Source organism: Morone saxatilis, unplaced genomic scaffold (genome assembly GCF_004916995.1).
Source record: "Morone saxatilis isolate NCDOM2014 unplaced genomic scaffold, NCSU_SB_2.0 Contig18, whole genome shotgun sequence".
In the NCBI taxonomy this organism is placed as follows: domain Eukaryota; kingdom Metazoa; phylum Chordata; class Actinopteri; family Moronidae; genus Morone; species Morone saxatilis.
In genome coordinates, this window is record NW_023339740.1 from 252,467 (window position 1) to 269,197 (window position 16,731).

A 16,731-nucleotide genomic window follows, 5' to 3' on the forward strand; every position below is an offset into this window, starting at 1 on the left:
GTTGGTGTGCGGAGGCCTTTAGACGTTAAGTTATGAGTGAATGTTCTAGTAAAAAAACAACCATCTGAAGACAACATCAGAAACCTTTTTAACAATGTACATCCTGGTTTCGCTATCCTCCGCACCTCATGACTCACCTTTTATGAATTTAAGATTTCATATTGAGATTCTTACAATTATTTGTAATTATGACGTCCATGGTAAAACTGGCAGCATGCCACAGACAGCTCTGTCGGGGAAACACTGGATTTAATGAGTCTTGGTGATATGATGCACCTCATCCGCTGACTACCTCTGCTGCAGTTGCAGGTTCAAACAGTAGTTTACTTATTCTTTTTGCATGTTTCTATTCTTCATGATACATCAGTGCTCCTTTAAAACAGTGTCTGGCTGGATTTCATGAAGTTAGATTTGAGTTGAAATTAGATTTCTCTGCTTTGAGACTTTGCTGTGTGTTTCAGATGTACGACTACAGTCTGGATATGTGGAGCTTGGGCTGTATGTTGGCGAGCATGATCTTCAGGAAGGAGCCCTTCTTCCACGGCCATGACAACTATGACCAGGTAAAGCCAAAGGTTGATGGTACACTGTAAGCCCTTAAACAGCTGTTACCTTATGTATTTAAACATGCTGTTGCTACACAATTCACATTGGAGGAGGTGTAGAGGCAACTACAAGTATGTACATAGCTACATACAAGCTATGACCTGCTCCATTTTTTTTTCTTTGGTTCTTCAGCATTGGAGTGTATGGAATGGCATTTTTAGGCACAGATGTCGTGAAAGTGGCGACCACCCAGTGTTTCCTTCCCAACTATCTTGACTGTATCAATGTAGTTTTGTGTCTGAAAGTGAAAACTGACAAATTGTTTGTTCCCTGGTTGTGTAGTTGGTGAGAATAGCCAAGGTTCTGGGGACTGAAGACCTGTACGACTACATTGACAAGTACAATATTGAGCTGGAACCTCGTTTCAACGACATTCTGGGAAGGTGAGACCTCTAACTGCATTCACAGGATAATGGTCTTAGCTGTGCAGGCTTGTTTTGGAACTATTCTTAGCACTTATATTGGAGGAAAATAACTATATACTCAGTTCATCCCTGCTCCATGCATGCATCATGTATGGCATGCTGCTCTGTGGCTATTGTAACAGCTGCCCACTTTCTTCAGTGTTTTCACAATTTTTTTTTTTTCCCTCAGGCATTCTCGTAAGCGGTGGGAGCGGTTTGTCCACAGTGAGAACCAGCACCTGGTCAGCCCTGAGGCTCTGGATTTTCTTGACAAGCTGCTGCGCTACGACCACCAGGCCCGACTGACTGCCCGCGAGGCCATGGATCACCCATACTTCTGTAAGCTCTCATAAGCAGCCAGTACTTTTTTGTTTTTAAGAATGAAATCATGATGGGTAACAGCAGTTACAAACTAAGGGATGTCTTTATTTGTGCTGTTCCAACAGTCCCTATTGTGAAAGATCAGTCTCGTGTGGCCGGATCAGCCAACCTGCCCAGTGGGAACACAGCTGTTAGCACAGCCAGCATGATCACTGGTAAGAACACACGCATTATACTACGGTTCTCACCATACCACAATTTAAAACTTCAATGCAATGCAAAAAATACCACAGCAAAAAGTAAAAAAAATAATTCTTTCTTCTTCTCGAAACAGTGAACACACAGTGCTAGTACAGGAAAAAAGTCACTGAACACAGTGAGGACCCGTTGATTTTCCCCCCCTCTTGTTTTGTCTGTGCAGCCATGTGTTGAAAATTTGACATGTATTTTTTATTTTTCCTTATAGCTTCAGTACTTCTGATACTTAATTTCAGCCGCTCACTACATAATACTACTCACCTACATAATCCTAGGTGGTATTTTGTTTGAAACTGGACAGTTGGTAGTTGCGCAACACTTTTAAGAGCAGGTTAACCAGACATGAAGCGGACAGAAAACATTTTAAAAGCTCTTTCATTTTGGCCACTTCAAACAGTATAGCTGTTCACACCAGATGCAGAGTGGAACACATTTTGGCGTTGACTAGTGATGCTTTTTTGCTTAGGGTAAGACAAGATTGATAATTTACTTTTAACATTTTCCTTTAATCAGGATGTGAAATTTAGTTTTTTTTTTTTTAATGCCTTAAATATGATTTCGATGCATCTTAAAAATTTATTGGATGAATGAAGTTAATGCTACTTATATAAAGTTGCAAAAAAATGTTTTGATCATGCAGTAATGACTAAAAAACGAAACTGACATGGAACCAATACTGATTTTCCTTCATGCTTTTTTTTGGCAGTATGGACTTCAAACGTAAATTGCGTTCATAATGGTCTTAAAAATGTCCTAAGTCTTAAATTGAAGCCGTTCACCACCTGACCGTCTCTATGTCCTGTCCTCCCTCAGGTATTTCTGCCTTGCCAGCCTCCACTGCCCTGGGCCCTCTCACTGGCTCGCCGGTCCTGTCTGCTGCCACCAACGCCCTAAGCACCCCGGTGCCCGCTGCTGCTGGCGCCCCGCAGTGACACCACACCCAAATCCCCCCCCAGTCTCTCCCACCTCCACCACCACTCAGCCCGGGGTTGGGGGTGGTGGGGATACTAAGACAGGTGCCACTCTGCCAGCCCTCTCCACATCCAACCTAACTCAGTGTGACTGCGCCTCACCAACCTCCCGGCTGGAGGACGCCGTCGTCTATGAAAAGAAAGCTGTTTTTTCCGTTCCTTATCTTCCTTGAATGAACGTGTTAACCTGACATCTGAAATGAATGTTCTGTGTAATGAAATATACAGGTATTCCTTTCATTTCCCCACAAGCCGTAGTGAATACAAAGGGGTGTGTGTTTGTGTGCGCCAAGTCTGAGCGCGAGAGTCATCCACGGCTCATTTGGGGTCTCAGCAAGCCCCCCTCCCACCTGTGTGGTTTTAGTTTGGATTGTGAAGGCAGGGTTCAATAAGTACATCAGCAGAAGGCAAAAAGAAAGATGTTGGCCATCAGGACCAAAAGGAGTACATCCTGTATAGTTTACTACTGCTGCATTGTCAAAAACAGACCTTTACCTCCCCAGATGAGTCTAAACACCCTCCAGATCACAGCGTTTTGGAAGTGTTTGGTGCTGTTCTGTTCTCCAGGTGTATGTGAACACAATGACACTTCAACACTTTCTCTGCCTGAGTAGTTCTGTCTTGCCTTTCTTACCAAACCAGATCACCAGTCTTCTTTTGATATGCGACTCCCCATCACGTCATCTGTCGTTAATTTGTTTTGTATTGAAACGTTTGCTGACTGCTGGATTAAGGTTCATCACCATCAAGCGGTTCAATCGACTCTAGAGTCGTACTACGATCTCTTAAAGAAGCCAGGTAAGGTTCATTCAGGTTCTCAAAAGTTTCTCAAACGTGCTGCTTTCCAGTTCCTTGAATTACTTCAAGTGGCTTTTCTTGAATTACTTCAAGACATAACCAAAGTTTACTCAGTCGGTTGGAAGAAGAGACTGACCAAATCTAGTTTTGTTTTGTGAGAGTTGCTCATGGAGATGCTGTAATGCAGGTTGACACTGTGGGTTCTAGTGAATACGATGACCACGTGATACAATAATCTGCTGGTGGCTGAAGTGCTGTTAGTGTTGTAGGAAAGTTGAGTGTGCGGTGACATGGGGAAGCTTCGAGTATTAACAGTTCACCGCTTTCACAAACATGTTGAGAGAAGTATTGAAGTTGAATAGCACTTGAAGGGTAAGTTTCCCCCAGTGTTTTAGTGCCAGAGTTTGAAAGTATAGGTTTTAGACCCTGTTGTACATATGCATCTTTTTTTTTTTTTTTTCATTTCAAAACCTAAAAATGCAAATAAATCAGAACATGTATACATTAACCTGAGAACGGAGCAGTCCCTACATCACTGTATATATTTTTATGTCCTTATGTAGAAGACTAGTATTTGAAAATATTTGTGTAAATAAACACGTGTTTTATTTATCAGGTACATCTGACTGATTTATGTCTGTCCCATTCATGTAGACCACTCTTCTCACACACAAAGTGCAAATTATTGATTAAATATACAGTAATGGTAGAGTAAAAAAGGTAAAGTTCATAAATTCTGACTACATTTCGTTTTGGGCTTTTATTGCCTTTAATGGACAGAAAAAGCTGTAAGACTCAGGACTTACTAAATGTAAGGATTTGCTGCTTTACTTTGGCATTTATGATAGTAAATGAATATGTTGTGTTTTGGAATGTTGATTGTACAAAAACAATTTAAAGATGTCACAATGTCATATTTTACAGACTAAAGCATTAATTGTTAAAATAATGAAAATCACTTAGTTGCAGCCCTACAAGGACTAAACTTTTTTTTTTTAACGTACACATGGGCTTCTCAGTAATGCATTAAGATCGACTTTAAAAATACCTCCACCTATCCTTTAAGAAATGACTCTGACATTAACCCTCAGGATTGCAACACGACAAACGTGAAACTGTAAATGTTAAACCAAGTTGGGAGAATGTTGAACTACCGCTCGCTACCACTTCAAAATGCTAACGTGCACCATGTCAATCATTTTACAGTAATGTCATCTGAGAAGCAAAACTGGATTACCAAAAGGACAAAGTAAATTAAGATACAACTTTATTAATCCCAAAGCAAATTTCTCTGCCAGCGGTTGCTCAAAAATGACATAGTAAATGTAGAATAACAATAGAGTAAAAAAATATGAAGTGTGTAAGGAATAAAAGCCTAATACAATAATAAAAGTAAGAATTGATTTTGGAACTTTTATTTACAATTGTACAGTACACAAGTGTACATATCTTCAGGGTTTAAATTCTGTGGGTTTGGGCATCCTCTTAATGTCGACAGTTCACATGAATAGGGAGAAATGATGACTCTCATCCATGAACCCAGAGAAAACTGATAAATATGCATTATATGAAAAATAAAAACATAACGTACAGTAAAGCATTTTCCCTCATCTTCTGTCAAATTTTCAGAGGCCCACTATGAAAAACAGTCTTAGCTCATAGTGCATATCATGCAAACCAGACGCAACAGGACCAAAACAACATAAAAGACCTAACAAGATGGAACATAGTAAAGAAGTTGAGTCAGTGCTTCTACTTTTACTGAGTCTTCTACTTGAGTAAGGAATGTGTGTACTCTGGTACCTCTGGTCCTGCAGTATTACATAATCTAATTTAATTTATAGTGTGCTCATGTGGTAGATTTGTCAAAATAGTGTTTCTTCATATTACCTGGCCTGGGGCCAGAGAGATTATATTCTGTGAATGTTGCATCAGAGATGATTGATTTGATTACATACAATACTACATACTTATACTTACTTCATAGGCTTCTTTTTTGACAAATTTAGTGTTTTCTTCTCATTGTTCTATCAGCTCTTTGGTTGTTTAAAATGTTCTAATGCAGGATGAAGCTGTTTATCGGAGAGTGGAGGCTCTGTGAATATAACTTGAGTTCAGGTCTCCAAAGTCTAATCTTAAATCATAATCTAAACTTTATAAATAACAGTTACATTTAGTTTTCTTCACAAATTAACAAAATGCTGAGATACAGGCCTACTATGTATATTTTTTAAGTTTTCCTACACCTCTGAAAATCAAGAAGACCTCGCGACCCCCCCTGTGAAGCTTTGGTGACCCCTAGTGGGGAACCCAACCACCAGGTGGACAACCACTGGTCTATGTTATAAAAAATGTAAAATGCTTAACACTATCAGATTGATAGCTTGGTATGACTGCAACACACATGATCACACAATAAAACCTAGAAAACACACTACTTACATGTTTCACAAACATACCGCACATATATTTATATATCAAGTGTACCAAACAACAGTGATGCCTGCCTATGGTAATGTCACCCTGAGGTGCTAACTTGACAGTGCACTCTCTGGTACTGCTGGGAAGTGTTTCTCCAGCCACAGCACTCCTCACTGTGGTAAAACCTGCAAGACAAAGCCAAGGGCAAAAATCAGTGCTTCACCGTGGATCAGCTGACGCCATTAGGTTTATATATCTCGACATCAGACAAATATAGATCCTACCTGTTTACACGCAGCTCCTTGTCTATCTCCTCTAGAGTCTTCCCTTTGGTCTCTGGTAGCATGAAGTAGAAGAAAACTCCAGCTCCCACAGCACTCATCCCATACAGAAGAAATATCCCAGACAGACCGATCGAATCTGTCAATAAAAAAAAAACTTTTCACTCTCTGACGACCATCACTTCACTAAGTTAACTATCAGTATAACTATCCCTTTGGAGTTAATTCAGCAATGAAACAGGCTCTACAAAGGAAAAAAGGAAATCTTATTTTATAGCTTCAAGAGTATCGGGTAGAAAAGATCAGTCAGCTGAAATAACAGTCTAACAGTGAGCCTAGTGACCTTAAATAACTGCCAGTACAGCTCCACCCAACTTCTACCTGATTAGCACTCTAGTTAGCCAGAGTAAACACCTGTGTGAGTGTGCAGGGCCTTAAATTATGGTCTTGTGTATGGGAACTCACCGATGAAATTCAAGAAAGTGAATGTGACCAGCAGGTTGGCAGCCCAGTTGAAGCAGTTGGTGAATGCGAATGCCCTTCCTCTGATAGCAGCTGGAAATATTTCACTGAGGAGAAGCCAGGTCACTAGTCAAAGAGAAAAAAATAACGCTGTATTTCCCAGCTTTAATAAACCACTAGAAAAGAAAAAACTATATTATTTTACAAAGAACACAAAAATTATAAAGACAATGTGACAAAAGTGACTTGGGATGTTGATTGATCCCTCTGCACAGACTGCTATGGGGAATTTACAGACGGGGAACTGAAACCATCTATGCTCTCTTCAATGCCCACAAAAAAGTAGCTCACAGAACACAGAAGTTGCTGGGCTACCACTACCTCCAATAGTTTGTCTTCTTGTGACTTTGGTTTTAACGTATTAAAAGGTCCAGTTGTAAGATTTAGTGGCAATCTTGCAACAACTAAATACCAGTCGCCTCACCATCCCCTTCCAATGTTGTGTCATGAAATCTGCAAAAAACGTGAAAGGCCCTGTCTACAGCCATTGTTTGGTTTGTCTGTTCTGGGCTGCTGTAGAAACAAAGCGGAGGACTGATAGTAGAGGTGAACCCGCTCACTCTGAAGATAAATACCTTAGAAGTTATATTCCGTTCCTGCCATATTCTGCCAGTAGATCCCCCTAAATCTTACATGCTGGACCTTTAATACATCTTAACGGACTGGACCGGAGCCCCAGGACAGACAGCTGAGATAAAACCTCGAATGCGATTTCTATCTGTGAGCCATTCAGTGTTGCAGTGTGACCCCCAAGACCGCCAAGCTGCAGCGTTTTTCTGCCTGTCCCTGTTCTGCTTGGTCTGAAGTGTGTGTGTGTCAGTTTTTTAGTTTAATGTGCTAACTTGCCTCGCTGCCGGTATGAATAGTTTGATGCAACATATTCACAGGCAAGTATATCGTATTTTCGTGTTGTTTATTAATCTTGTCCCCGGTGTGTGAAGGCCTTTAGCTGAGAGTATGGTTGTATTTGAATATATTGCCAAAAAATGAATACTAATTGTTATATCAATCTAAAATTTTTAGTAAATATACGAACTTGGTCCAAATCCAACGGAGTATGCACTGACCACAGCCATCAGACACACAAGAATCATCCAGTTCACAACTGTGCCATGGACGCCAATAGAAGATGCCGGAGGAGTGTTCAGTGGTCTCTGTCTAACTCGATCAAGTACTACATTTTCACCTTGTGTGTGGTTATTAAGGAGTCTTTGGCTATCATGGAAAGTTAAATCAAAAACCGACCGATCACCAACAGTTAAATGAGGTATATCTGTTCTGTTAACGCTGAAGTCTTCGGAGTCACAAGGCCTCTTAGCATTCGTCAACGAATGTCCACTGAGGAGTCCGATGGTTATCAGACACAGTGCCATAACAGAGCATCCACTGATGAGCAGAGGCCTCCTGCCCACCCTGTCTGAAAACACCATGGAGGTCAAGGTAGCGATCACTTTGACGAACCCCAAGCCCACAGACGCCAGCACCGCAGAGGCATTGCTCTGAAACCCCACCGAGTGGAAGATGGTGGAGGCGTAGAAGAGAACATTGGGTTGGCCTGTGAACTGCTGAAAGAGCACCAGACCAAGGCCAATGACAGTCCGGGTTCTCATGTTGTCCTTACGCTGGAAAAGGTACATAATGCTATACTGAACCTTCTTGTTTTCTATGCTGGAGCTGACTTTTGAGTCATCTGCTTCTTGGATTTCGATGGTGCTCATAATGTCTCTTTCAGCTTGAAAGCAATGTCTTTGGCTTATAGATTCCTTAGTGCTAGATGGAAGAAACCAGATAGAGACGAGCTGAATCAAAGTCGGCACAATGGCTAATCCAAACATCCACTTCCACCCTCTTTTAGAGTCAGACAGGATGTAATTTATGGCATAAGCTGCCAGGATGCCCACAGTGATCCCAGCTTCGTACAGTGTTACCAGGAAGCCCCTGCGGTCGGGGGTAACCATCTCAGATACAAAGATGCAGCAGGACATGGAGGATATACACATGGCAAAGCCCACTGCCACCCTGCCCACCACCAATGCAGAATAAGAGCTGATAAGTAAGACCAGGCTGCCGGTCAGAATCATGACGTTGCTGAGGAGGATAGAGTTCCTGCGGCCCTGATGGTCGATGAGGCAGCCGCCAATGACGGAAGCCAGCAGAGCTCCTATTAATAAAGAGCTGACCAGAGCCTCCTGTTGGACACATGACAGTCTGAACTCTGCCTTGAGCTGCAGCAAAGCACCTGAGATGATGCCCAACTCATAACCAAAGACCAGGCCACCCAGGGTGGACACCACAATGGCCAACAGCAGGACGAAGCGACCTAGGAGGAAGGAAACATTCAGATGCTTTAGAAGAGCACTCTTACCGAAGACATACATTTACATTACATTACATTTAGTGAATTTATGAATTTGTGTGTTTATCTTTTAAATGCATGTCTTAAAATGCAGTACCACTACTGGCCACTAGATGTCAATTCAAAACATCTTCAGCTCCATGAATATCCAATCAAAAAAATCTAAATCTTTTTTTTTACTTCAAGGCATTACAGTCTCAATAAAAGATTTTACTTGCTATAGTACAGAGCCCCTTAGACAACATAGGCACCCGAGAACCATTTGCATTGTGCAGCTGGGTCTTACTGTACAAAACAGAAATTTACAACTTCATTCACTGAAGTTTCACTTTGGTGAAACTAGCAATATATGGCACTGAATTTGATGAATGCACAGTTTATCAGACTACAAATGAGACAAGAATTAAGTAGCAATGTTTCTGTGTGCAGGGCCTCACTGATTACTGTACAAAAACACACAAAGTTTATAACTTTTACAAATTCTCGACACAGAGACAGTTACACAGGCGTTTAGGAGTACCTCACCAGCATTGCTCTACACAGGATTTTAGAAATAGGGGGGTTCAAAAACTGAACTTGCTAGGGGGTTTTGGGACATCAAAGTAGTTATTTTTACTCAATTGCTTCACAACAAAAAACACTGAGGTCAAGACCTTGGTGGCACACTGCTGCCCTTTTTATTATTTTTTTGCCCCTCAAACAGCCTGAGTCCGCCACTGCAACCCCACTTTCTATTACCCACAAACTATCCCTTTAATATTGTGCTTTACAAATAAATTAAAGTCTGTCTCTTAGTTTACAGTATCTATCATATTGTAGTTTCCAAATAAATGACCCACATTCACCACTGCACCGCTCTGGAGCTGCTCCTCACATTAACCTGAGTCTTTCATGTGCACTGTCTATTGACAGAAATGCAAATGAAAGCTACTGAATCCAACTGCTGATTAAATATCTTCCATTCATATGTGGCAAAACTGAAGCTTAAAGCAGTTCCTTACTGACTGCAGATACACTCCATCCATAAAACCTGACACTTTCATTTTCTTTGCACATTTGATTGATTGATTTTAATAGTTTTTATGATTTTAAATGACCCTTGGTTATCTTTCAGAGGCTGCAGTACAAAATGTCAGCCATCAGAAGCTGCAGCACTTAAGTATGGGCACTGACTTTAAACAGGTCACACTATTACTTACCTTACTTTACATTTACAGTAACATTAAACACCCATAACTGCTTTACAATGAAAAAATCAGTCATTTACAAATAACTCACCCATTGCTTCTGTCCTGTTACGTGAACATTTCAGTCAAATTGTGCATGTCTGGATTCATTTCTCAGAAGACGCCCTCTGTGAAATATGAGAAAAACCTAAATAATAATAATAATGATGATACAGATAATCTCCAGTTCCTGCAGTGCTCTCCTGGTCTAGCACCCACTGGGAGTCTTGTGTCCTGCTCACAGAAAAGACAAGGGAGCCCACAAGAGCCTGTTACAGCTCTGTCGCCCTGACAACCATCTTGTTGATTGCCATGATTTCATTAGGGAGTCTACTTGAGATGGACTCAACAAAACACATGACTGTGGAGCAATCAGTTAGCTTGTTTAGTCTTAATAAAAATATCCCAACACCTGATAATGACAGAGCAGTGGGGAAGTTTGTGTGCATCTCTGAAACAACAACCAGGAAGCACCACCTCCACAGCTCCCATTGCAAAATAACTGTTGTTCCACAGAAATGAACTGGGCGAGATATAGAGTTAAAGCACTGAGGGAAATTCCAGAGGACGTTCCTCGTGTATATTTTGTAGTTTACTACTGACTGAACTTATTGGGGTTATTTGGAGGTAATATATTTGGTAACTTTTCAAAGCTCTGATGACCCCAGAGATGGTAAGGAAAGGAAATCACATGGGTTTGACACTGCCCCGACCCTTGAGACCATCCGCAGGCCCTGAGTTTATTCACTTCCATGGGAGAAGGGAACATGAGCACAGATTAATGTGTGAACTAGTGTTTTTTTGCAGTGTACAGATGTAAATTAGCTTAGAGCTAAATCTGGTGCACTTTCCCTCCTGAAACAAACTGTTTTTGACTAATCATATAGTTGTGTCCTTCTAAAAGCCATCAAAATATTAATATAGGGACATTTTGTGATTATTACTGATGCATTAACTTGTAAGCAGCATTGTTAGCTGTTGTCACATATATGCAGTGCAGTAAAAACTACAGTATTAACTGCTGAACGGTCTGAAAATGGAAATACTACTAATATACTATTGTACTATAGTTACAGAACAGTTTGCAGCTAGGTAACTGTTTACTGTCCCTGCCCAAATAACAAAGGGTTTGTTTTCGAGTATACTAACCGTAGTTTACTCTGATGTGTGTACTTGTAAAATCCATCAAAACATTAATGTTAATTCAGTTTACAGTGCGTTCCATATAAATATACGTATAAATATATGAAAGTGTGTGTGTGTGTGTTACTGAACTACTTGGTGGTTTAATATCGCAGTGCATCATAAGCCGTTGTCCCGTATATACAGAGCAGTAGAGGGGACAGTGGTTCCCATTCCACCGCTGTCTACTTACGGTTGTCTTTATAGCCCGTTCACAGATCCCAGAGCAGTTTGCGTTACGGACGACAGAGCCGTTATTCACCGTCTGTCCGTCCAGGAATGTAAGCTGTTGTTAAACGGGACAGACAGACGTCCTCTCCCCCGCTGTGTTCACGGGGAGCCCTGATCCCACCGGACCCCGCTGTGGACTCTACCGGCTGTGAGACCTCCGGAGGACGGGTAATGCAGCCAGAGATGCTCCTGGGAAACTTCAGGGTCTTCAGGAAGTTCGATCTACGTGGCAGACCGCAGTGTCAAATTGCAAGATGGGAAACTTGTTGGCGAAGTTTTGACGCCAGAGGTCGACAACTGTCCAACTGCCGCGGGAAGAGAGGCTCCGCACACCGGCCACAGCCACCGACAGCAGGCTGAACACTTCATTTACTGCGGATCACAAGAGACTGAAGAGCTGATCCAGAAAGACTGAGCAGTGCCCACAATAGAGCTTTTTCACACATGTGTTGATGATACTAATTAAAAAGAGCAGAGCTTTTCCAGTCAGCAGGGGCGGATCTAGAGAAATATTCATGGGGTTTCTGATTTAATCACAAACAATCACATATATCAATATTTGCTTGGAAAAGCCCCCAAATGAAGATATTTGAACTCAAAAACATTACTGTGGCACATTAGTAAAAACTTGAATAGAAATATCTAATAATATTAACAATAATACATGTATCTTATATAGAGCCTTAAAAGGTACTCAAAGGCATGTTACATTAGTGGTTCCTTTCTCCCTGAATCCCCTTTCTATCATTGACTAAACTGACGACCCCTAACTTAAAACATATTTAATGGTTAATTTATATTATATTCAATGCATAACAGTAATGGGAGAGGACAACTGCAAACAGTGAACACAATAACTGCAGGAAATGTATGTAAAATGATTACACAGATTATTCACTGTGAATATTACATCACAGATTATTACATTTTAGATTTTTAGGAACTTCTTATACAATTATCTGTATGTATTATGTATTTTTATTTACTTTTTTAACAATCATACATACCTAATAGGCTTCTTTTTGGACACATTCTGCCATTTCTTCTTACCAATGTTTGTTCTGTTAGCTCTTTGGTTGTTATAACTGTGTACTTTTTTACTGCAGGACAATAAGATATGGACCTACTGTGTATATTTTTAACGTTTTCCTACACTCCTTAAAATCACAAAGCCCTTGCAACCCCCTTGTGAAGCTTTGGCGACCCCCAGGTTGGGAACCACTATGTTACATGGCAACAAAAGACAATAGTAGAAATAGAAAAGGCAATATAAGTAAGAAAAAACAACTTGCAGGTAAGAGGATGTAGGTGGTCACTAAGGTAGAAGGGGGTGAGGTTGTGGCCTTTGTAAGTGATGAGGAGAATTTTGAGCTGGATGCTTTGTTGAATGGGGAGCCAATGGAGGTTTTAAAGGACCGGGTTGATGTGATCTCTGGTGTGGGAGTGGAGGAGCAAATTTATCCAAATACATGTCTTTTTCATTATAATTCACAGAGTCTAAAATGCGGCCATAAGAGATCACTTAATTGATTTCAGTTTTTCAAACTGAGGTGGCAGCTTCCACCACATGCCACCGCTCCAGATACACCCCTGCATACACAACAGCAGCACCCTGACTCGGTTTGATCTGGATGAAATGGAACCTTAGTTAATATCTTTGGTAACACCTATGTTTACCCTACTATTTCATGTCAAAATGGCTGCTGTGAAAAAGGTCTGCTGCAGTGGTGGAATGTAGCCTATAATGAGTGCATTTAGCTACTCAAGTTAAACTATTGTACTTACTGAAAGTATGATTTTGAGGTAGGCCTGTTTTTTTTACTTCATTTGAGTATGTTTATCAATGATAAATTCAGAAATCTAGTATCAGTAGATGCATAAATGTGTATTATTATAAGCTGCTCGAACTCTCACTTACTAATGGGGGAAATGACTTCTGATGTTGGATACAGTTCTAAAAGTTTTACAAAATGTATGCTGGGAAACATGAGACATAAAATCAAGCAGTTTAAAGGAGTGCTAGTTTATGTAAATCTGTGTGTACACAGAGTCAGGGATGGTTAAGGTAAGAATGAAAGCTTTTCATTTGGCAGTCACATCAGCGGGACAGTTCCCTGTGTGGCTGGTGTGTACTCTAGGTGGCCGCTAGGTGGCAGCCTGTAGGAACAGAGCACAGGAAGCAGTAGGGCAGCGGACAGTAGAGGAAAACGGAAGTAAACATGGCTCAGGAGAAGAGCATGGCGGTGCCGGAGTTTCTCAGTAAAGCGGAGTTGTTAAAACAAGGAGCAGAAGCCCGGGTGTACCGGGCGCAGTTTCTGGGGAAGCCGACCATTGTGAAAGAAAGGTTCCCGAAACGCTACAGACACCCGGCGCTGGATGAAAAACTGACCCACCGCAGGACGGTGCAGGAGGTCCGCTCCATACTGCGCTGCCGGAGAGCAGGCACGTTTACCCGCAGACACCTCTGCTGGCCTGGACCTCGTGCTGTTGTTCTATTGACTGCTCTTTATGAAGAGCAGCATACTTATTTAATGAATACGGTTAATTAAAATAGCGTAAGTTAGTTCCAGCTAGCCTGAACACCAGAGTGTTGTTTACTGCGAGCCGTACTGCTGGTGTTACAACAAAATCTGTCACCCTTTAAAATCCTGTGAGAGGGCCATGGGTTGACCAATTACTTGCCAGCTGAGAAGGGAGTGTTCAAACTATGGAGCCCTGGAGGTGTCAGAAGAAAAACCAAAAACAAATTCGAGACTGACTCCTCCTGGGCAGAGCTTTGATTGTCTGCTCAGGTTCGGACAGCATTAGATTCCTAAAAATATATATATTTAAAATTGTATTAATAATACAAGCAACTGTAATTAATGAGTTAATTAGTTATTCATTCGTTTTTATAATAATGTTCACTCTATTATTTTTCTAACACTTGTAATAAACCGGAACAGGCCATTTAACCATCCAAATGATTTCTAAACGGGTTTATTAAGCTGAAAAAGTTGCCAAGTTCCCCTTTAAAGAATCCAACATAGAAGTCCAACATACACCATCCTGCTGCCCCAAATACTTACCAGAGCACCAAATATGTATTTATCCACCGCTGGAAATAGTCCCCAACAAATAATAGCATTATTTCCTCCTGTATGAGTGATGTTTTTTAAAACCACAGTGGCCAGCTGTTTTTAGAAATTATTTAGACCTTTTTAAAAATCAAACAATATATTTGTGATCTGTTTTTAAAGATTTCTGACTTCGTTAGGGACCAGTGGTGTTGGGGCTGAGAACCACAAACAGGGTAGAGTCATTCAGTATTTAGAGACACAATAAACACATTGTTACTTTTAGTCTTTTCATGAGATTTGTTAGGAAAAATATATGATATCATGCTGATCCTTTAATACTAAATAGTGTATTTTGCTCTTTATCAGAGCGTGTTGAATGAGACTCTCTTTCAATTTCTCTTCTCCTCAGGTATACCTGCCCCCGTGGTGTATTTTGTGGAATACGGCTCTCACTGTATATTCTTGGAGGAAATCATGGGTTCCTCGACCATGCGTGACCACATCGCATCCACTCAGCAGCAGTCTGATTCCTGTAAGGAGCTGGAGGAGCTGGCTGGGAAGGTGGGCCAGATCCTTGCCAAAATGCACGATGAGGATGTCATCCACGGAGACCTGACCACCTCCAACATGCTGCTGAGATGCGGCGTGGAAGGCGGGGAGCCCGACCTGGTCCTCATTGACTTCGGCCTGAGTTACATCTCTGCTCTGCCGGAGGACAAGGGGGTTGACTTGTACGTGCTGGAGAAAGCCTTCCTCAGCACCCACCCCAACACAGAGGCTCTGTTTGAGAAGCTGCTGAAGAGCTATGCAGCCTCGTCCAAGAAGTCGTCAGCAGTTATTAAAAAGCTTGACGAGGTTCGGTTGAGAGGGAGGAAGAGGTCGATGGTGGGGTGATGATGCTTGCTGTGTACAGGGTCAAAAACATGTTATAATTACAAAGACTGTTGTATATAAAATAAAAATATCAAATAATAAATGTTTTGTTATGAAATAGGAAGCATCTTCTTCTTATACAAGGCTAATATGATGAAGAAAATGGACTTTGTAATGACACTAGCACATTTTGGAACAGTTTGAGTGTTGACATTTATTAAATATCAGCGTCAGACTATATACTCATTAGCACACGCATCAGCTTCCTCACATATATTATTGCAGATATAGTGGTAGCATATATTAAGAATCTACAGAGATATGAGTTCCTGTTGCCCCACCTTACCTTTTTTTGTCTGTCTTTGGTGCTTTTCAGGTTAAAAGATGTCTTGACATCTAGGATAAAACCAGGCAGAAAAGTTTAAATGTCTGTTAAAGGTCCAGTGTGTAACATTTAGGAGGATCTGTTGTCAGAAATGAAATATAATATGCCTAGGTCTGTTTAACACTTATTTTAATAAAAAATATTAGCAATACCATTTTTTCTGTTGTTGAAACAATGCATATATGTAGCCTTGCTATCTATTCCGACATCATTTCCTTTTTAATCCCTGAAAATCACAGAATCGTTTGCTACTGGGATATGCAGCTCGTATGCATTGTAATTGTTCTTTAACAAATCAGATCACAGATGCATGGAACATGAGCATCTCTTGGACAGACTGTCAATTTATGTATTCATGCAGTAACTGACTACATTTCAAAGTAATCTGACCCACCACTGTTCGTAATGCTATTTAAATTTCAATTGATGAGGGACAAAAAATACAGTTTAGCTAAAGCTAATACGAGGCTTTATGTACGGAAGCCCTGATGCAAGTGAGAAAAAAACTTCTGGTGATGCATTTTCTAAGTCTGATTTAAATTACTCTTTGGTGTTTATGACTTAAGAAGAGGAGAGAAATGTTCAGTCAGGATCATTTTTCAGTGTTTGCTGTTGTAATACTCATTTTGGCCACAAGAGTGCACTGCAACCTATGTTCTAAATGGTACTTTGTATGTCTTCTCTTAGAACAAAGTTAAAACAAGCTAAACAAGTTAGCAAGTTATCTAACATCTAACATAACGTTAACATTATGTTGGAAAAATGATAGGGGGTAAAAACACACCATAATGTGCTGCAGCTAAACCAAGGACAAAAAAGTGATTGTGGCATTAGCAC

At 40.8% G+C, this 16,731-nt stretch overlaps 3 protein-coding genes across 4 annotated transcripts in view; 2 read left to right on the forward strand and 1 right to left on the reverse strand.

Moving 5' to 3' along the window:
- LOC118327961 (casein kinase II subunit alpha) overlaps nt 1–3,977 on the forward strand; it is a gene marked incomplete at its 5' end in the record, with an annotated part of 8,517 nt that extends 4,540 nt beyond the window's left edge. For both annotated transcript variants that reach the window (XM_035661511.1, XM_035661512.1), the window contains 5 exon segments: nt 462–563; nt 889–989; nt 1,201–1,349; nt 1,457–1,546; nt 2,403–3,977. In XM_035661511.1, coding sequence (XP_035517404.1) covers nt 462–563; nt 889–989; nt 1,201–1,349; nt 1,457–1,546; nt 2,403–2,521 — 561 coding nt within the window. In that variant the 3' untranslated portion in view covers nt 2,522–3,977.
- Nucleotides 3,978–4,751: 774 nt separating this feature from the next.
- Nucleotides 4,752–11,851, reverse strand: slc2a10 (solute carrier family 2 member 10). Its single transcript, XM_035661510.1, has 6 exons — nt 11,540–11,851; nt 10,217–10,292; nt 7,619–8,902; nt 6,526–6,648; nt 6,064–6,199; nt 4,752–5,964 (listed from the first exon to the last, which is right to left on the reverse strand). The coding sequence occupies exons 2-6, from the start codon at nt 10,218–10,220 to the stop codon at nt 5,877–5,879; spliced, it is 1,635 nt and encodes a 544-aa protein (XP_035517403.1). The 5' UTR covers nt 10,221–10,292; nt 11,540–11,851; the 3' UTR covers nt 4,752–5,876.
- A 1,909-nt stretch (nt 11,852–13,760) lies between these two features.
- Nucleotides 13,761–16,045, forward strand: tp53rk (TP53 regulating kinase). The gene is made up of 2 exons (XM_035662767.1): nt 13,761–14,019; nt 15,046–16,045. Exons 1-2 carry the CDS (start codon nt 13,797–13,799, stop codon nt 15,528–15,530), a joined length of 708 nt encoding a protein of 235 aa, XP_035518660.1. The 5' UTR covers nt 13,761–13,796; the 3' UTR covers nt 15,531–16,045.
- Nucleotides 16,046–16,731: the final 686 nt, after the last annotated feature.